The sequence below is a fragment of the Podarcis raffonei genome, chromosome 3 (assembly GCF_027172205.1).
Source record: "Podarcis raffonei isolate rPodRaf1 chromosome 3, rPodRaf1.pri, whole genome shotgun sequence".
Taxonomy (NCBI): Eukaryota; Metazoa; Chordata; class Lepidosauria; order Squamata; family Lacertidae; genus Podarcis; species Podarcis raffonei.
The window spans coordinates 53,889,023-53,911,062 of NC_070604.1; the positions used below are offsets into that span (position 1 = coordinate 53,889,023).

General features: G+C 43.0%; 1 protein-coding gene across 11 annotated transcripts in view; it reads right to left on the reverse strand.

Annotated features, from left to right (window-relative positions):
• The window catches only part of FYN (FYN proto-oncogene, Src family tyrosine kinase), a 114,499-nt gene that overhangs the window by 10,811 nt on the left and 81,648 nt on the right, over nt 1-22,040 (reverse strand). For 8 of the 11 annotated variants that reach the window (XM_053381702.1, XM_053381695.1, XM_053381698.1 and 5 more), the window contains 7 exons: nt 19,933-20,190; nt 18,910-19,006; nt 11,668-11,766; nt 10,095-10,198; nt 9,113-9,262; nt 4,389-4,553; nt 1,808-1,987 (listed from right to left, as the gene is read on the reverse strand). In XM_053381702.1, coding sequence (XP_053237677.1) covers nt 1,808-1,987; nt 4,389-4,553; nt 9,113-9,262; nt 10,095-10,198; nt 11,668-11,766; nt 18,910-19,006; nt 19,933-20,179 — 1,042 coding nt within the window. In that variant the 5' untranslated portion in view covers nt 20,180-20,190. Of the gene's footprint in view, nt 1-1,803; nt 1,988-3,779; nt 3,936-4,388; nt 4,554-9,112; nt 9,263-10,094; nt 10,199-11,667; nt 11,767-18,909; nt 19,007-19,932; nt 20,191-22,040 lie in introns of all 11 variants that reach the window. The other 3 variants (XM_053381704.1, XM_053381703.1, XM_053381705.1) reach the window with 3 other exon arrangements.

Sequence of the window (22,040 nt, forward strand, 5' to 3'; positions counted from 1 at the left end):
AGCCAATCTGACCTATTTTACAGGATTGTAACGGGATAAAATATGGCTGAGGAGAACTTATTTATGAATTGCCTTTTACAGCAGTCTCAAGGCAACATGAAACAGCTAAAATAGATTTTAAAACAGAAAAAAAGAAAATGACTGTAAATGAAATATAGGCTTAAAAACAACACTAAATTAACATATAAGGCAGAGATCTTTTCATCCAGCTGAAAAAGCTTGCCGAAAACAAAAAAAATTCTTCAATTGTTTCTGTTGTATCTCAACTGGGATGCTGCTTCATAAAACAGGAGCAGCCATACTGAAAGCCCTGCTTTGAGTCTTGATAGTTTTGAGACCTGAAGCAGAAACTCTGCTGCAGTATGCAGTGACCTACTGAAATGTAAGGGTTAGACAGGGTGGTCTGTCAAGTAATCTGGATCCTCTAACAGCAGAACTGGATTGAGGAGCACCACTGGAATATGCACATGTTCAGGCAGAGATGACGAGCAGAATCCGTGACCAAGGGAAAGAGACGGTGGAGGAAGACTGGAAGAAATTTAAACTTTATCTTAAAAATTCTTGTAAGATTATGGAGTGTTAAAATGTCATGGTTTAAGTAAAGCAGATTTGCAGCGATAAATGATTGGACAAGAAGAAAGAAAAAGGGTTAAAGAAAGGAATCAATAAGTAATTCAGACCAGGGGTTGCTGAAAAAATTTGAAATAGGGATGCAGAAAAGGGAGGCATGGGGAAGTCGCTGAAATTGGGTATATGGAAAAAACTTGTGAAATTATACATGTTTATATGTTTGTTTGTTAGTGTTTGTTTTTTGTATTGTTTTATATTATATGTTGAAAAACCAATAAAAAATTTATTAAAAAAAAAGGAATATGCACATGTTCCTTCAGGGAGAATGCAATCACATCCAGGACAGGCAATTTACTGACTTCTCAAACCCACCACCAGAGCTTCCATCTTGCCAGAATACAGGCTCATTTTATTAGCCTTCATTCAGCCCAACACTGCATCCAGACACTGGTCCAGGGCCTGCTCACCCATTCCCAGCTGAGATGTTATAGAGAAAGCTGGATATAATCAGGGTACTAAAGGCACCTTGCTTCAAATCTTCTAAAACTCACTCTCAATGGCCTGTGATACCATACAGCTCTAGCGTCAGGTCTCTGGGAAACACTCTTCCAAAATCATATTCCCTGGAGATAAGATGAGAAACGCTGCGGAACAGTGCCCCAGTATGCATCTCTCATACAGTCCAGGTTACCATGATTAATGGTATCAAAAGCTGATGGGAGCTGCACCTCCAGTGTTCCTCTCTTGATAAAGGGTGATCAAGGCTGATTCAGTCCCAAACCCAGCTGTGAACCCAGATTGGAATGAGACTAGAAAGCCAGTTTCTTCCAATGATGCTGGCAATGGCATCACCACAACCATCTTGTAGACCTTGCCCAAAAAGAGGTATTTGTGACTAGCCGGTAGTCGTTAAAACACCATCAGGTCTAGGGTCCCCTCCCCTGAACTGACCATGCTACGGCCTCTTTCAAGGTGCCAAGCACCACCTATTCCCACAAAGATGTGTTTATCACACTCTGGATCCACCCAGTCTTGTGTACATCATCACCTTTTGTCACTATTTATATCACCTTCAGCTTCTTAGAGAGAGAAAAAATGCAATAAAGAACAATTACTTCAAATGGGTAGCTTTAAAAATAATGGGTAAGCAAATGGTTGAAGGTGATGCTAATTTGCATTAATCAAGCTAGAGAGTAATTCCTGACTCACATCTACAAGCAGCATGGTGTTAACCTACCTTTGCTCATATATTCTGTGACAATGTAGATAGGTTCTTCGGACACCACAGCATACAGCTGGACCAGTTTGTCATGTTTTAGCTTTTTCATGATCTGAGCCTCCTCCAGGAATGATTCTGGGGACATTGTGCCAGGCTTCAGAGTCTTTATTGCCACTTTAGTATTTCCATTCCAAGTACCTACAAAACACCCACAAATGCTGTCAGCAGAAACATCCCGTGTCCGCAGAACTCACAAGACTCTACTTGCAGTAGGTAAACAAAGAACAGAAATAGCAAAGATCAGTAAGTGAGACATCTAAGAAGCAGTGGACATTAATGAGGCTGTGCATTTTTTGGTTGCCAGTTACTGTAATCTAGATCCATACACTGTAGTGGCCAAAGGGATGAATACACATATGCTAAGCTAGTTTTAACTTCTCTGTTGTAAACGAAGTGACCAAGGACAAGCCATTGATCTTAGGCTAATCTACTTCATACTGTTATTGCACAGCTGAGACACAGCCCTGAGCAACTTGGAATAAATTTTTCTGCTTCTATTATTAAAAGAGGCCATAATTTTTGAGCTCCTTACACAAATCAGCAGAAGTCTAATTTAGTTGACTGAATAGTGCAGACTGATATTTCAGTGCTAAAATTAGTTCCATTTATTTGAGGGAATTCATTATAAAAAGACTTCCTAATGGAAGAAGAATATATAGATAGCTTTGGCCAAAACAGCACATCACATAGTGTTTTTTTATTTAAAATAAAACACAGAGCTAAGGAATTCATTCACTCTTAGTTCTGCATTGAACCAACAATGATGAGTGTGTTAATGCAGGAATTCACACATTAGCTCAATACTTTTTTGGTAACTATCTATAGATTCCACCTCCCCTGAAAAGAGAAAGCTGGATCATAAAGGGGCTATGCTGACATGCCTATAGATGTTAATACACACAAGCAACTTGTTCTCACGTATTCTGAAGAATAGGTAGTCTTCATGCAACTCCCACCCCCAGGGTTGCTTAGCTACTTATTTGTAACCAGTTTGATAGGAACTGAGGCAGTAGACACAGGCAAGGCACCATGACTATTTGACCTCCTGTCACTGGTATCACTGTGGCTTATTGGCAGGGAGAGACTTGAGGTGGTAGCAAGGTCCAGGTGATGCAAATGCATGGGCAGAACCAATCTCCTGCTCCTACCTACTGAGCTCATTGCCATCTCACCCCTCCTCCCCAGCAGGCTGCAGCAATGCAGCTGACAGGTCAGGTAAGCAAAGATGTCCTACCTCTTTTGACTCTACAGGACAGAGTGAAGGTTTTTTCCTCACTACCATGAAGTCTCCTAATGTAGTGCTTTACTTTTCCCCATTGACATGTGGTAGCCATACATATATATGTAGAAAAGTGAACTTGGGGACAACTCTTCGGTGAGCTTCACCCTGCCCAGTGCTGCCTGACCCTGGTTACTCTGAAATCTGGAGCACGTTTTCTCCCTTTTCAGATGTATTTCAAATTATAGGTCATTTACTTTGTTTCATAGAACTCAATAGGAACTATTGACAAACTAGTCAGTACATATTTGCATAGCCCCAATCTTGATTTCATTTCTGGGACTAGTTAACAAATGCTGAAACTTAGGAACTGGTACAAAGGGCTGTATTCAACCAAATACAAAGGATATGTACTGTATTATTTGCCTGCAGTGCTAAAATAAATTTCTGCAATGTCAGTGTTGCAGTTTGTGACACTGCATAAAGGCAGCACTTGGTGTGGTCTGCTCAAAGCCCATGTGGACTTGCACAGCTAGCAAGTTGACAGACTAGGCATCAAGAGACCATATAAAAAATTTAGATTTAGGTGTCACTAACTTTAGATTTATTTCACTTCGTTTAATGATAGCTTTCTGATTTTGAAACGGACAGGTTTTTTTATGACGGCTTTAAAGTTATCTATCCCAAACAGAACAGTTTCCACTGCCTTACCACTCCACACTTCAGCGAAACAGCCCTGACCCAGCTTCTTTTCCAGAAACAATGAATCTCGCGCCACTTCCCATGCATCCTTAGCCAATCCGACAGTTTGTGGAGTGCAATTCGATGCAATCACAGTTAAGTTAAAACATAAACCATCAGCTTTTTCTACAGGAAAGGAAATTAATAAAAGAAATACTTATAATCCACACAGTTATTACATGCACAGAGAAAGATGGAAGGTGGTTTTGTCCTTCAGTGCCCATGCTCACTTAATTTCGAGGTAGAAGGCTCATCACAACCTTTACATAATTAACAGATTAGAGTGTGTGAAGCTTGATTCTTAAGCTGAAGGTAGTTTGTCAAACCTGACATATAGAGCCAGGAGAGCATATGAGATCATCTTTCTTTCTTTCTTCTTCTTCTTCGTCTATAAATTACTCAGTGCTCAGAATGAAAGGTTTTCAAAGTCAGAAGCATGTTATCCTAAGTAATCGAAGACATCTGCTCTTTGATGTTGCTGGTCATGGCTCATTTTGCTTCCACATTCCATCTTCCATACTTGCCCCCAAAAGTTGGGAGACTATGGGATATATATAGATATGTATTTTCTCTGCATACCCATCCATACTTCCCCAAACTGCCCATTTCCCAGTCTCTTGATCAACTGTAGTGACTCTCGTGGAATTTCCCAGACATCTTTGGTTTTGACAGACAGATCAGTAAGCCTTGGCATTCCTTTATGACAAGGGACTACTAAGCGGCAGCAAAGACCTGCAGCTCTCTCTGATGAAGCAGAAGTGAAGCAGAGGGAAAAGAAAAGAGTAACAAACATGAAACATACACAGGAAGCAAGAAAAACAATGCTAGTAAACAAGTTACATCATTTGTTAGTAGCATTCTCCCCCAAAAGCTTGAAGATAAACAAACTGTACACTTAAAACATTCACTTTTGAAATATTCACTCAAGGGCATTTATTAATCCCATTATTTGTTTGGCATAAGGAGTGGATAAATCATCTCTTAGTTTCTTCCTATTATTGCAACATTCTGCATTTATGGGCGACTGGCATAATGTAGTTCAAAATATTCATTTAATACTGTCTGACTTGATAAATTATTTATTCGTTAAATTTTCAAATTATTTAACAAGTTAAAAAAACAAAGCAGCACATAAAATGAAAATCCTCACACCTCAGTCTAACTGTATTACCTTTATGAGAATCTTACTTTTCATAATAAGTTACAAATTGTGGTTTCCATTAAAAGAAGAAGCACATGCTGATGAGATTTGTGTTTCCTCTCCCCATCCCAAGCCAAGAAGGCCATGAATGGATGCCATACATGTTACATCATTTTGTATTTTAATGTCACCATGAATGTATTTTCACAGTAATGTTGATCTTTAGAATGGTTGGCATGACAAAAGTCTGTAGAATTCTTTGAGCTACAAGGAAGCATGTAGGGCAGGTGGGGCTGGGAAAATAACTTCAGCTTAGTAATTCCACACAAATGTGTGAGCTCCTGAAGACGAGCTTGCAGCCACTTTGCCCTGTCCTGATTCTAAAACTTGGCATAGCAGCAAAAGGGACCAAGGAGGAGAAAATGGCTGGGAGCTCCCTTCCAGGAACCTGCATGTTCAGGCAGTCTCGCCAAACCATGGTTTGGCTTAGCATGCCCCGCAAATCAGCTCCCTGTCTGTACACAAACAATCACAGATGGACTGATTGTAAAGTTATCACCCCAGTAAGCTAAACTAAGCTAAACTAAGCTAAGTTAAGCTAAGCTAAGCTAAGCTATAGGACCCCTGGATGGTTAAGTCCAGTCAAAGGCGACTATGAGGCTGCGGCACTCATGCTTTTCAGGCCAAGGGAGCTGGCTTTTGTCCACAGACAGCTTTCCAGGTCATGTGGCCAGCATGACTAAACCGCTTCTGGTGCACGGAGGACCATGACAGAAGCCAGAGCACATGGAAACGCTGTTTACCTTACCACCGCAGCGGTACCTATTTATCTACTTGCACAGGCATGCTTTTGAACTGCTGGGTTGGCAGGAGCTGGGACAGAGCAATGGGAGCTCACCCCATGGTGCAGATTCAAACCCCCGACCTTCCAATCAGCAAGCCCAAGAGGCTCAGTGGTTTAGATCACAGCACTACCCACTCTCAGTACTACCTACCCCAACTGCTTCCTTGTAGTGTTACTTTATATTACTTTTTGCTTCTTTCTTACAATGTGTTAAGAGGTTCCAAGTCAGGAATTAACACAAGTAGTGAGGACAAATATTGATAGGCAGGAAAAGGACATTTAAACTGTAGGATTGTTAAAATAACAGCTATTTGATGGGCTGCAGTATCTCCTGGAAGGCTTTATCTAATATATAAATGCAGTAGTGGCTACTGGATTGTCCACTACTGGGTAAATATATATGATTTACTTGTCATAATTGGTGCTTTAGGAACAAGGGACATGGGGAAACAAATGCCCAGAAGCAAGTTTGTGGTGCCTTGTTTTTATTTTAAAAAAAGCTGGAATTGATTTAAAACTAATACAGCCCAAAATGATCTAAGCCCCAACTATGTGAAAGAAGCCCTTCTCTCATACCAACTTGCTACAGTTTTAAGATCAGTAGGATAAGCACTGCTTGTGGTCCCAAAGCACAATGAGATTCATGGGACAGGAGTTTGTGAGCAGACTTTCTCTATAGGGACCCTCAGCTGTTGCTGCTGGTGCTATCTGTAACTGAAGTCTGCATTTTGTTTTATGCTGTTTTAATTTTATTGCTTAATTCTTGCTTAGGTTTGTATATGTCTGCCCTGGGACCTGGTTGAAGAGCAGATTATAAATAAATGATAAATAAACGTTTTTCTTTTCACCCATGAGTGCAGAAATACATGGGTATCAGACAAAATCAATTAATGGCTATTAATACAATCAAGTTTGTTCTTTGGAGCTGATAGGTACATGTTATACCTCTTATCATAATACACAGGAGCCTGACCTAGAGTTTGTAAATCTTTTAAATGGGGTTTTCTGAAATAAACATGGAGCAGATGCAGCAAACTTTGGCAGGTAAGGAGAAGAAAAGGGAGAAATGGTGGACGGGGTGAAAGAATTAATTGGGAAACCAATTAATAGACAGTTCAGGGTGGTGTAGTGCCAGAATATGTGTGGAGGATCTTGCAACTTGTTTATGAGCTTGCTCAAATCTAGGCACAAGAATTTTCAAAACTGCTTTCCTAACACTATCAGAATTTGCAACATGGCCAATTATGTTCCCAATGGAAACAAAACCATAGCTTGAGGCAGAGGTTTTTTGTTTGTTTGTGAATTTTGTTTGTTTGTGACCTTCATAGCAAAAGGCCAGGGGGGGGGGGAGGTAGTCTAAAAGAGGAAGGAGTACTGGGACAGAACACATAGCTAGGAGCTGTAGAGGAAAAGAGCTGACAGCCATATCTGGCAGGGGCTGGTGAGGTAGAGTAGAAAGCAGCAAATGGCTGCCACTGACAGGGAGGGGAGGCCTGCGCCCTTATGAGTGGGCAGCAGAGACAGGCAGTGGCTCATGCAGCACCCATGCAGATACACTGCTGGCTAATGTAATTGACCACACCCAAAGAGAGAGATGCTGGCCATTCATCAGCAGCACACCTGCACACCGCAGGGAGATGCTTCTCCCTGCTTCAAATACCCTCAAACAGGCCCACCTTTAAGTTTAAGCAGCTTCCCAGCATAGAAGAAGGAATTTCAATAGATGTGACTTGCATGACCATCTATATCTGCTGAAATTCCTTCTTCTACACAAGTTTTAAGCAGCCCTGTACTTAAAAAGCAAAACAAAACTGGCTACCCAGACACCCCACCCTCTCAGTTTCTGTTCAGTGGCAGCAATTTACTGCTTTCCATTCTATCTCACCAGCCATCACACCTCGATTTGAAACAGCCACCCAAATTTCTAGGCTGAAGCCAATGTCTTTGCAGCCACATATTTTCCTACCAATGGCAAAAATCTGTCAAAGATAACATTTCCAGCACTACACCAATAGAAGAGCTGAGACTAGAAACCACAAAGTATTAGAGTATGAAAGTCTGAGTGTGTATAGGGATAGAATAAATAGATCTTAGAAGCAAGATTGAGGGCTTTGGTGCAATGCAAAACAGGGAGTCAATGTATGAGAAGTAGACGTAGGATTAATATTAAGAAATAGTTGAAGCATAAATTGTCAGCGCTTCTCTAGTTAGCATAACCTTAGACCAAGCAGAAATAGAAGGTCAGATTGTCTTTTCAGAGAAGCTCTGAGTAATATTACAAACAGAAATAAAATGATGCAGCAATAATCCCAAACAGATTCCCCTCCCCCTACAGTTTATGAAACATTTTAAAGATCGAACAATCTTAGGCACCATTATAGTTATGATATCCTAGACTAGAATAAGCAATTTTAAATATAGTTATGAATAAATTTACTTTAAAATAATGGTAGGAAACATCTTGAATATAAGAACTTTGCAGAATATTTATAGAAATGTGTGTGCATGTGCGCAAGCGCATTTGGAACAACATACACAACATAAAAGTACAAGGAAACTATTTTAAATGATTAAGCAAATTATACAGACATGCATTTCTAATTATTTCACAGCTGTGCTACAATGCAAAGTATGGATTATTACTAAAGATACAATATATGGAAATCAATGTAATAAAACATGCATGTTAACTATAATGTACAGTACTACCTGGACGTAAACAGCCTTACTACAGTTATCCATACTCTGGCAACCTCTTGTTTGGATTACTGTAATAAATTATATGGGGCTGCCTTTAAAAATGATTTGGGGGGCACTTAGGGGGATGCAGGATGGGGGAAAGGAAAGTGAAGTCCTTTTGTATAAGCAGAAGTCTGGTTGCACAACACTGGATAGCATCAAAGAAAGAAAAATTACTGATATGCTACATAGCTAGCAAGAATTATCCAGTCAATGTTCCCAATAGTTTCTTTGTGGTTTTGTACTCTAGCAGTGCAATTAATGAAGAACATTGCTTATGTAGTGCAAAGCAGCTTTTATTTTCTTGGTTTTTTAAAAGGAAACTGTTTATTTGCTCTCATCAGATATTGCTGTGTTACATTTGGAACAGTTTAATGTGTTTTGCAATTGTATCTGTTTTTATAATTGTATATTCTATTGTTGCAACCTGCTCTGGTACCTCATGGTGAATAATATCAAAATTATTGAATGAATGAATGAATAATTCTTAAATGTATTATACAGAAAAAAGTTCTATATACACTATTGATACCTTATAGGAACTGAGAATATATACCAAACATTTATCTGCAAAATTACCTGAATAATGCTGAACAAGCTGTTGAAGAGTTTCAAATTGTGCCCTGGTTGTAATGTAATATCCTCCATTGTCAAGTTTGCGAATTTTATAATGTTTGACATGATCTCCTTTCATATCATCCCAGTCACGAATAGACAATGAATAGGCACCTATTAAACAAGTTTTTAAAAGCTACATATAATCAGAAGTAAAGGAAATAGTCTTAATTCAAACTAAAAGTAATTTAAATTCTTTTGATAACATATTACAGTCCAAAGGAAAAAAAGACCATTCACTGTAATTACAAAAGGCATAATTAAGGCATCATATATAATGTATGCCAAAAGAAGACCTTGCTGGATATACAAATTTACAGCTACAACTTTCAGTATTTTAAGATAAGTGATACCTCTATATTGTAGTCAGCTCTGAACAACAATTATAACACCTGTATAGGTTTTTAAAAAAATAAAGAATTGCTTGATTGTTTTGAATTGCATAACAGTTTAAAACTCATGTTTAGGGCATGCTTTAAGTGATGACTTAAGCAAAACTAAAAGGAAATCATACTATAAATGCTATCTATGTGCACAGGATCCCTTCATCTTCAACCTCCGTCCTCCCTTTCTTTTAAATATATATTATATTGATACACTTGATCAAATTCTTAACCAATTGCAAACAGTGGTTTGCTATTTATTGTGTCGAATATAAATTTCTTTTTCTGAGCTTTGCAAAATTCCACAAGCATGCAGCAAAAGTTGGAGACATCACCCCATAACCCTGCAGTTGCTTTTCTATACTTAGGAAAGGTAATGAAGTACAGAAGTAATGAACTAGAAATGATGATTATTCAATACCAAATACTGGTAAACTCAACACTGACACTCATAGGTCGCACAAACAAAAAAATCAATGTATGCTTGATAGATTAGGTCCCACTTGTTATCAGCTCATCGCTTTGTAAGCATCCACCCCCACCCCCACCCCCGGCCATACTACCTTTGGTGGTTTCACTCTCACGAATCAGGAAAGTTCCTCGAGGATTTCCAAATGTTAGCAGCTGCCTCTCAGCATCCTTTCGTCCAAGTTTGCCAAAGTACCATCTATCAAAAACACCAAGAAAGAAAATTTCATTTTAAATAGAGGGCTCAGCAGTATTATTTAATTTGTACAAACAGGACGTTATTTAAGGGTGATTTGTGAGGATCTTGTGCCCTGAAAATACAATCTGGAAACCTGTTAAGGATAGTAAATGGTACAGGACTCTTCTGGAAGCAGAAGATGGAAAAGGACAACTGCAATAGCAGTCAAAAGTACGGTTCACCTCATGAAAAGTCAAACCATGATATAAATGGGAGTGCGGGGAACTTATGAGCCTCCAGATGTTGCCAAACTACAACTCCCATCTCCTAGACATTATCCATGTTTGCTAGGGCTTATGGGAACTGTAGTTCAGTAACATCTAGCAGGCTGAAGGTTGCCTACCCCTGGTCTAGTTTGAAGCAGGCTCTCTGAGAAGAGTTCATGGCCACTTTGATCCTCTCTGATGGTTTTGCTACTGCGCTGTACTAAGTCATGGCCTGGCTTATCTGGTGGCCTGAACCTGGGATCATGATTTAGCTCTATTCAGCCTAACCATGAGCTGTAACCAAGGTTTGCTCTATGGCTTATGACTCAGAGTTTCTCTGAAAAAGCTAAACCATGAGCTGACTTCAGACAACATGCTAAGCCAAGCCACGTCTTAGCTCTGTGCAGTGCAGAAACAGAATGACCAGGGAGAAGTGTGCATGCACACAAAAGCTTATAGCCAGAATGAACTTAGTTGGTCTCTAAGGCGATACTAGACTTTTTTTTTTTAAAAAAAAAATATTTCGAGAGAGAGTAAAGTTATTAATTTCTCTGGGAGGCTGTACACTCATCCGTTCACACAAAGCCATGGTTTGGCTTAGCATGATGCGTGGCTCATGCAAATATGAACAACTTGTACCTGTGGTGACAACTGCCAAGACCTGACTCCTGACATTTATTTGAAATGCACAATGCAGAACAGAAGGATACAGCTATTTAATGTGCATTCAGAATAGTTTCCAAACCGAACCACTTATGCTGGCAGATCTAGAAACCATTGAATAAATATGCATGTTTAAGATTTAAATTTTCAACTTCAATGGACCTTGCACAGTACTGAAAATGCAGTAAAAAAATTCCCATAGCATTTACATTTAAATACTGTAGTCACAATTATAAAAATTTTGTTCAGCTTGCAATTATTACGCCTTTATCTCTAGTGAATTGGCATGTGCAAAATTTATACAATTTGTCTTCTGTACTGACATACCAACTGCAACATGAAGGACACTCAGGCCAAGAAATTTCGGGTGCTCCTACTTTGACCTAATGAGAATGAGTTTAGTTTTCCCCCTTCCACTAATTTACCCAATTATTTATCATTGAGCTGAAGAAGGAAACCAATGTGAAATTTGAAAATCACCCCAATCAATCACACACAAAATCTTTTGCACTTTCTTTAAGCACAGCTTTAAACAGTTTCCATAAAATTAAAAAAGCATACTCCTCTGCTTGGATGGAGTCGACTGGAGCCACATAATTACTGGGAATGTATCCAGTTTCTCCTGTAGTCAAAGAACGGGCTTCCCACCAGTCTCCTTCCCTGAAAAACAAGAGGAAGAAAACAGTAAGAGAATTCCCACTCTGAATTCAAAGCTACTTACCATAAACTGTTATAGACTTAATTTGACACCTTTCATAACGGAGTTGCAGAAAAAGAGAGAATTAAAGGAACAGGACAGAAAGAGTCAGAAAAATGACAGAAGAGTGAAATGTGTAATGAAACTATTTACTGGTTTTTATTTTGCTACCGCTGCCTAGAAATTCCACTAGATGGAGATATTTTATCACACCCATAAATACTGTGGCTGGTGTCGTTTAATAGGGGCTTCTCCAAGCGAAATAGAGAAAGGGATTGTTTTGGACTGTCACATTTTGTACAGTTTGCCTCTCTGTTAATGAATGTGCCAGTATGAGCAGCTTCAGAAGCTCTAAAGTAGTATTTTTCACACCATAGGACGCACTTTTTCCCTCCTAAAAAGCAAGGGAAAATGTGTGTGCGTCCTATGGAGCGAATGCAGGCTTTCGCTGAAGCCTGGAAAGTGAGAGGGGTGGGTGCGCACCGACCCCTCTCGCTCTCCAGGCTTCAGGAAGCTATCCGCTAGCCGTGGGAGACCCAGCTCTCCCACGGCTAGCGGAGCGCTGCATTAATCCCGAAGCTTGGGGCGTGCGGAGCTCAGCGCGCCCCAAGCTTCTGGGTGCCGGCAAGGTCTCCGCTAGCCGTCTAGACCTTGCCGGCACCCAGAAGCTTGGGGCGCGCTGAGCTCCGCAGCCCCAAGCTTCGGGATTAGCGCTCCGCTAGCTGTGTCTAGGCTGCGGATAGCAGCCTGCTTCCCGGAGCGTCGGGCGCCCTGAAAGCAGAGCGCCCGGCGCTTCGGGAACTCATCCGCAGCCTAGGCAACCCTGCGGGAGATCCCGCAGGGATGTCTAGGCTGCGGATAGCAGCCTGCTTCCCGGAGCGTCGGGCGCCCTGAAAGCAGAGCGCCCGGCGCTTCGGGAACTCATCCGCAGCCTAGGCAACCCTGCAGGAGATCCCGCAGGGATGTCTAGGCTGCGGATAGCAGCCTGCTTCCCGGAGCGTCGGGCGCCCTGAAAGCAGAGCGCCCGGCGCTTCGGGAACTCATCCGCAGCCTAGGCAACCCTGCGGGAGATCCCGCAGGGATGTCTAGGCTGCGGATAGCAGCCTGCTTCCCGGAGCGACGGGCGCCCTGAAAGCAGAGCGCCCGGCGCTTCGGGAACTCATCCGCAGCCTAGGCAACCCTGCGGGAGATCCCGCAGGGATGTCTAGGCTGCGGATAGCAGCCTGCTTCCCGGAGCGTCGGGCGCCCTGAAAGCAGAGCGCCCGGCGCTTCGGGAACTCATCCGCAGCCTAGGCAACCCTGCGGGAGATCCCGCAGGGATGTCTAGGCTGCGGATAGCAGCCTGCTTCCCGGAGCGTCGGGCGCCCTGAAAGCAGAGCGCCCGGCGCTTCGGGAACACATCCGCAGGGTGGGGAGCCCTGCAGGAGTTCCCTGCAAGGCTCCCCAAGCTGCGGATAGCAGCCTGCCGCCCGGCGGGTGGGGCGCCCTGAATCAGAGCGCCCCTCGCGCCGGGCAGACATCCGCAGGGTGGGGAGCCCTGCAGGAGTTCCCTGCAAGGCTCCCCAAGCTGCGGATAGCAGCCTGCCGCCCGGCGGGCGGGGCGCCCTGAATCAGAGCGCCCCTCGCGCCGGGCAGACATCCGCAGGGTGGGGAGCCCTGCAGGAGTTCCCCGCAAGGCTCTCCAAGCTGCGGATAGCAGCCTGCCGCCCGGCGGGTGGGGCGCCCTGAATCAGAGCGCCTCTCGCGCCGGGCAGACATCCGCAGGGTGGGGAGCCCTGCAGGAGTTCCCTGCAAGGCTCCCCAAGCTGCGGATAGCAGCCTGCCGCCCGGCGGGTGGGGCGCCCTGAATCAGAGCGCCCCTCGCGCCGGGTAGACATCCGCAGGGTGGGGAGCCCTGCAGGAGTTCCCCGCAAGGCTCCCCAAGCTGCGGATAGCAGCCTGCCGCCCGGCGGGTGGGGCGCCCTGAATCAGAGCGCCCCTCGCGCCGGGCAGACATCCGCAGGGTGGGGAGCCCTGCAGGAGTTCCCCGCAAGGCTCCCCAAGCTGCGGATAGCAGCCTGCCGCCCGGCGGGCGGGGCGCCCTGAATCAGAGCGCCCCTCGCGCCGGGCAGACATCCGCAGGGTGGGGAGCCCTGCAGGAGTTCCCCGCAAGGCTCTCCAAGCTGCGGATAGCAGCCTGCCGCCCGGCGGGTGGGGCGCCCTGAATCAGAGCGCCCCTCACGCCGGGCAGACATCCGCAGGGTGGGGAGCCCTGCAGGAGTTCCCCGCAAGGCTCCCCAAGCTGCGGATAGCAGCCTGCCGCCCGGCGGGTGGGGCGCCCTGAATCAGAGCGCCCCTCGCGCCGGGCAGACATCCGCAGGGTGGGGAGCCCTGCAGGAGTTCCCTGCAAGGCTCCCCAAGCTGCGGATAGCAGCCTGCCGCCCGGCGGGTGGGGCGCCCTGAATCAGAGCGCCCCTCGCGCCGGGCAGACATCCGCAGGGTGGGGAGCCCTGCAGGAGTTCCCTGCAAGGCTCTCCAAGCTGCGGATAGCAGCCTGCCGCCCGGAGGGTGGGGCGCCCTGAAGCAGAGCGCCCCTCGCGCCAGGCAGACATCAGCCAGCCCCACAAGCTCGGGGGACAGCAGGGAGGCGCAGCGCCACTATCCCGCTGTTCCTCGACCTGGTTCGGTTTCCCTGACCTGCTTTTGGGGGGGGAAATAAAGGGAAATTTTTTTCCCTTTATTTCCCCCCCAAAAAACTAGGTGCGCCCTATGGTCCGGTGCGTCCAATCGTGCGAAAAATACGGTATATGCATCTACACCAGGGACTTTCCCTAATGGCAGCCCCCTGAGGTGTATTGTAAGAGGGTTTAGAACAGGGATGGGGAACCCGTACCTCCTCCAGATTCTGTTGCATCTGCCCCAGTCAGCATGGTCACTGACTGGTCAGGGATGGTGAGAGTTATAGTCCAGCACCATCGGGAGAGGCACAAGCTTCCCACCCCTGCTTTAGAGGCATCTGTGTGGGCAGGACTCTTGAACAGGAATGTGAGAAAGAGGCTGTGTACACTTTACTGAGTCTCCCCCTCCCCGTAACTTGGATAAAGCTGGTATCGGAGGGAGAAACGCATCAAAATGTGGTATTTCAGGGAAAACCATGACAGGGCAGTTAGAGGTTAGGTGTGGATTATGGTTAATTTTGTGTGTACCCCCCTTCCCAAACCAGTGGTAAGGAGTGCCCAGGATGCAGAGTAAATGGGAGTCTAAAAATTCTGTGGCATGAAAAATGGTATTGGGGCAATTTTCCCAGCATGTTTATGAAAGCAATGATGTGTTCAGCGCATTGGTTGCTATAAAGCAGGGGTGTCAAACTCAAATTGATCGGGGGCCGCATCAGCAGTTTGGTCACCCTCAAAGGGCCGGTTGTATCTGTAGGACTATGTAAAGGACATGCAAAGTGGAGGTTTCCTGTGTAGAACGGCCAGCGCCGCTAGTTCTCTGGCTTGTAGGCTGCTGTGCATGCGCTGAAGAGGCGGCTTTCTTGTGTCAATAATAAAAAAAAGTGAGAATAAAAGGTGAAGGCTGGGGGCCGGCGGTGGCTACACGGGCCACATGACGAGGTCTGGCGGGCCGGATTCGGCCCGCGGGCCTTGTGTTTGACACCCGTGCTATAAAGCCTATATGAGAGCAGGGACAAGCATGCTAAGCTCTGCTCCTGCACTGCTATCTCTGTCATTCTCCACAATCTGGAATATGATTATCTAAGGTGGGGAGTCTCCACAAGTAGGAGGCAGCTTCCCGCCTCACACTTCTGCCTCCAACTTGTGGGGGGCGGGGATGGAGACAGCGATGGGGTAGGGGAAGAGCTAAGTAAGCACATCCGTACTCATCCTCTTTGCAGGTAGGATTTACACTAGAGCAGAATGCCTCAACACACACACTCTCTCTCTCTTTGCTGTGCCCCAAGATTCTTGACAGCAGAGCACTTCAAACTCACCCATTGCAGTTAAGAATTTGTAATGGATTTGTTTATTATTCAAGCATTACTTTCTTAGGCTTGCAGCAGGAGCATTTTGAAGCATAAAGGAAAGTGTATAATGTAAATATTTTGTCGGCTTTTTTCACTGTCAATTTAAAAGAAAAGGGTGTTTTCATTTATAAATCATAGCCCAAGTGACTGTGCTTTCATGTGCATAAAAGCTGTTCAGGTAGGCAGAATAATGAACTATTCCATGAAATTATCTCATCTTTTTACTTCACTCTTCCAGACATCACAATGATTTATTTGCAATAAATGGAAAACTATAACTAAATACTATAACTAAACACCCCCATCGTTCAGCCCAGACACTGAGGTCCAGCGCCAAGGGGCTTCTGGCGGTTCCATCACTGCGAGAAATGAGGTTACAGGGAACCAGGCAGAGGGCCTTTTCGCTCCTGCCCTGTGGAACGCCCTCCCATCAGATGTCAAGGAAATAAACAACTATCTGACTTTTAGAAGACATCTGAAGGCAGCCCTGTTTAGGGAAGATTTTAATGTTTGAAGTTTTCTTCTGTTTTTAATGTTCAGTTGAAAGCAGCCCAGAGTGGCTGGGGAAACCCAGCCAGATGGGCGGGGTAGAAATAAATTATTATTATTATTATTATACCTTTGGTTTGCACATCACAGTAAACTACAGTAAGAAATAAACACGGCTTATCATGGTTTACCATAGTTATTTCCTACTGGTCATGCAGACCAAAGATATTTGTTGACCGTTTGTGTGATGACTACAAAAATTTACTTGGCTCTGTGTTCTGCTACAAAAATCCATGAACCTCATAATGCTCTTAATATTGTTTATAGTTTAAATGTGTTGTTTTAAAAACTTATCCAAACCAGAGCAATGTACAAAGATGGTCTGAAATAAACATTCTGCAAATTGCATCAGTATAAGCACTGACTTCTAAAAGGTCATATTTCCATTGCTAATTAATTTATTCCATCTTTCAGATTCAAGGACTAAAATCCAATTCAGTATTTAGCTGCGATCATGAATGGTAGGACACAGTGGATCCTTGCGTGAGTGGGTGGAAGCCAATAAGCCAAGGGTTTCGGACAAGTGAGAAGCAGGACTGTCTTGAGTATCCTGCGTTTCTTCCTCCAACTGTTTAGCTTACTGCACCTGATGCTGTGCTTCTCATGTCCACTTGCACCAGGAGCAGAAGTTGCTCTGAGTGTGAAGATTTCACATAAGAACACCACTGCATCAGAAAAGGCTCCTCTCTAGTCCAACATCCTGCTCTCTCAGTAGCCAAGCAGATGCTTACAGGAAGCTCACAAGCAAGACATTAGAGCAGCAGCATTCTTGCCACTTCTGATTCCCAGAAACTGGTACAGTCATACCTTGGAAGTCAAATGGAATCTGTTCCAGAAGTCTGTTCGACTTCCAAAATGTTTGGAAACCGAAGCGCAGCTTCTGATTGGCTGCAGGAAGCTCCTACAGCCTGCATATATATGGTATGACAAGGTAAAAATTCATAAAAGTTTCAAAAACCATATTGTTAGGAAAGCATTATATAATGTTTGGATTCGTTATAAAGATCTGTTGGAAAATAAAACCCCTAGGTGGTTGTCACCAATGGAGGCCAAGGAAGTTAAAAAACTTAATATGGAATCTAAATGGCCAAAATATTGGGAAATTGTAGAACAAGAAGGTGGAAATGTGAAATTACAGAGCTATGAGAAATTGAAGTTTAAAGTAAGAGATTGGCTTCATTATTATCAGATAAATGAAGTTTTTAAACAGGACAGGAAAATCGGCTTCCAAGTGGAGAAGTCGAAGCTAGAAACAGAGTTGTTAGAACCCAATACTAAGAATCTTTCTAGAATGTACAATTTGCTGCTGAAATGGAATACACAGGATGAAACGGTCAAATCAGCTATGATTAAATGGGCACAGGACATTGGTCATGACATTATGTTTGCTGACTGGGAACAGTTATGGACCACTGGCATAAAATTTACGGCATGTAATGCCTTAAGAGAGAATATTATGAAAATGATTTATAGGTGGTACATGACCCCAGTCAAGCTTGCAAAAATCTATCATTTGCCCAATAACAAATGCTGGAAATGTAAAGAAACTGAAGGTACTTTCTATCACCTTTGGTGGACGTGCCCAAGGATTAAGGCCTTCTGGGAAACGATATATAATGAAATTAAGAAGGTGCTTAAGTGTACCTTTCATAAAAAACCAGAGGCTTTTCTCCTGGGCATAGTAGGCCAATTGGTGTCAAAGAAAGATAGGACGTTTTTTATGTATGCTACAACAGCAGCAAGAGTTTTACTAGCAAAGTATTGGAAGACACAAGAACTACCCTCGTTGGAAGAGTGGCAGACGAAGGTGATTGAATATATGGGACTAGCAGAGATGACGAGCAGAATCCGTGACCAAGGGAAAGAGACGGTGGAGGAAGATTGGAAGAAATTTAAACTTTATCTTAAAAATTCTTGTAAAATTATTGAGTGTTAAAATGTCATGGGTAAAGAATAGCAGATTTGCAGCGATATGATTGGAAAAGTGGAAGATAAGGGTTATAGAAAGGAATTTATAAGTAATTCAGACCAGGGGTTGCTGAAAAAAGTTTAAAACGGGGATGCAGAAAAGGGAGACATGGGGAAGTCGCTGAAATTGGGTATATGAAAAAATTTATGAAATTATACATGTTTATATGTTTGTTTGTTAGTGTTTGTTGTTTGTACTGTCTTATATTATATGTTGAAAAACCAATAAAAAATTTTATAAAAAAAAAAAGGAAGCTCCTACAGCCAATCGGAAGCCATGGAAGCCCTGTCAGACATTTGGCTTCCAAAAATAGTTCGCAAACCAGAACAGTCACTTCCAGGTTAGCAGCTTTCGGAACTAAGCTGTTCGAAAACCAAGGTACAACTGCATTAGGAGTTATTCTGCCTCCAGTACTGGATGATGTACACAACCATCATGGTTAGTAGCCTTTAGTATCTTTATACTCCATGAATTTGTCTTAATCCCCTTTGAAGCCATCCCTGTACATCTTTTGGGAGTGCTGCTGAAGGTACAAATCACCCAACAAATATTAATAAAGTCATGCGGTAACATAAAACTTACGAGCTGTTAAGTATCTGAAATTTTTCTCCTTTATGAAAACTTAAATCATCTTCTGTTCTTGCTTCATAATCATACAGAGCCACAAAAAGAGTTACACCTAAGAGAAATAAAACGGCAGTTTACAAATTTGCTACTGCATAATAGGGGTAGGGGAAAATAGATGGCCAACAAATTCTGCCTTTTTAAAAAAAAAAATTACAGAATTTGGTTTAAAAATTGTTTTTTGTTCCACTTACTTCACAAAGTATTATTTTTTCAAAACAAAAACAAAAACTGTGCAAGACAGAGGACTATCGTTATTCCTGTACTGCAGATAAGGAGTGTGTGTGTATAAGGAAGAGATAGCAGTGGCTTTCCAAAGGCCACCAGTTGAGTTCATGGGTCATACAGGTGATATCTGAACGAGGGAATTCACATCTCAGTCTCTCAACCATCATGCTACCCTGGATTGCACGTGCACTCAACAAAACTTTATTATTTATTTAAATGAGGTAAAAATAGGTTAGAGACTTTGAAATCTGTGTAGCTATTGCTTGTAAGAGCTCTGGCTTCCATGTACTCTGTGGAAAAGAGTTCAGCACAAACAGCAGTAGGCAATGTGAATCACAAGGTCACCTGTTACAGACTGCAAGTATGAATGTTGCATAAGTATGAGAGCAGCATGTAAATTACGAGTGCAAGAAGTGTATATACGTGAGTGCTGAGAATGAGCAGCGTGAGGGGGCTCTGTGTGCACTGTGTGAGACAGTGAAAGGGGAATGGAGACAGAGAATATATTATACCCAGAGTCATATCTGACTTTGTGCAGGCCTCCATTTGTGTGCTCTGCTTACATTGTGAATTATTATTATATTGTGAATTGTGTCCCATATGAGCAAGAATAATTTCATGTCTTCAGATCAGAGGTGGGTGTTGCAAGAATGCAAATGATCCTCAATAAAAGACTGAGTTTTTGTTTTTGATTTTTGTACTGAAGAAACCTAAAATGCTCTGAAAAAGATAAAGTTATTCTAAATGATATACCTGTGCCTCCTCTTGTTCGCAGTGTGCCTGTATGCGATGAGGAATTTACACCACCAAAGACGGTCAGCCCCTGTCCACCGGCTGTGGGGAAGTTGTTGTAGTTTGGAATGGAAGTCACACCAAAATTTGGGTAATGTTGAGGGGTGGGATCTGTCCCATAGCGATAACCTGAACTCTGGTTTAAACTGCCATCCCTCTCGTCTGTCAGTTTTGTTGCTTCTTTATCCTTACATTGCACACAGCCCATTATCTAAAATCCTGCAGTAAACAAACAAACAAACAAACAAACAAAAACTGTTTTCATTTTCTTGTCTGATATACTTTACCAACATGATATGGCACATAAACAGTTAATTCTACCAATCAGCAAATGCAGAATTATTTTTTGGATACATCAGTATCAAGCAGCTAAAGGCAACATATCTCTTTTCTGGGACATGTCTAGGAAGCAACTTGTTGAACCTTCCATTGGGTGTTTGTGCTCCAACTGAGAAACATGGTTGGGCAATAAAGAAGTTTCCTTTACAAGGCAATGTCCCCCTTTTTGCATTTCTAAAGTGTGATTCAAACATGGCTTATGCCAGTCCTTTGTTTGCTGTGATGCGAACAGCAAAAAGACAGACTATGGACCAACACAGGATAAAGTCTCCTACAATTCATAAAAAGCATCTTTGCACCCAATGATTTTAGCCTCTTGTTAACCGATCTCATAGGTATCTCTTCTGTAGTTCTCCTGTTAAAGTATTGACGTTAAAGTTGTGTTGGCTTTCTGAAGTCATCTCACATCCTTTCTGAAATCACTTCACATCACCACTTTGGAAAATATTGCTCATAAACCACTGAGCATTTGGTTTCTGATTCTATAGTCTCAACTTCTCCCACCCCATTACAAAAATTCCCCAACATTGAGCAAGCTGCAAGTAGAAAAGGCCACCAAGCTCTTCTGTCTGTTGTATTTGCTTTGACAAGAGATTTACTCATGCTCTAGCTGCCTGACCTGGGCAAACCCTAACCCCACACCAAGTGTCAGCTCAAGGTTCTGACCATCCTCAGGTAAGATTCTCTGCAGAGAGATGGATACCATGGCTCCTCCAATAGTCCTCCTGCTCCACACCTCTATTCACCTATTCTCTGCTACACTTTGGGATGGCAATGGCAGCTGCTCACCCTCAATATAGCCAAGGAGCTGGCATCCATTTTTGAGATAGTTGCACTTTTATACTAGAGGCTGTTACCTCGGGGACAGCTGCTGGTTTATTGCACGTACAGTTCCTACATACATATACATGCTGCATTCAGAGTTTACACTGCTTCACTTTCCACACACAGCATGATTCAGAATATACCACTCATGGAAGAGATCCCAACAAAAGAAGAGTGGCAGATGAAGTTAATGGACTATGCCAAGTTGGCGAAACTAACCGGGAAAATTCGGAAGCAGCAGGACCAGACCTTTTTGAAAGACTGGAATAAATTTACATTGTATTTGAGAGACAATTGTGAACAACTGACATCGTTAGTAGGGCTACAAGAAGTTTTGTACGGTTAGATATATCAATTATTATCAATATGATGTTTAAATGTTGTATTTAAGATTTGGATTTAAGGGTAATAATAACAACAATAACAACAACAACAACTACTACAACAAAATGCAGTATCAGAGCATAATTAGGAAAACCATTAGTTGAGGAGGAGGGAAGTCTCAGGCCAAGATGGCCAAGTGGTCTTTATTTATTATGTGTAAGATGGATGTTTTGTAAAAAAAATATTTATAAAATTCAATCAAAAAATTATATATATAAAAAACAGAATATACCATGTAAGAGCCATATGGGGAAAAATGGTGTGGTGTGGGTTTAACCTTCTAACCCTCCCCATGCGACCCCACCAGAAGATTCTAACGGGGACAAATGTGGCAGAATTTTGCATCATGCAACATACAGCCTGGCCGGGTGGGTGGGTGCTCTAAGCATCTCCAGGGGCCAATTATATCCCACTGGCTCCTAGAGGCCTCCACACAGGATTGGAGAGTAGCTGCACACTGTGATTTCAAACTGCACATATTGGAAAGGGCAGAATATGCTTTGGAGATCAGAATCCCAAAA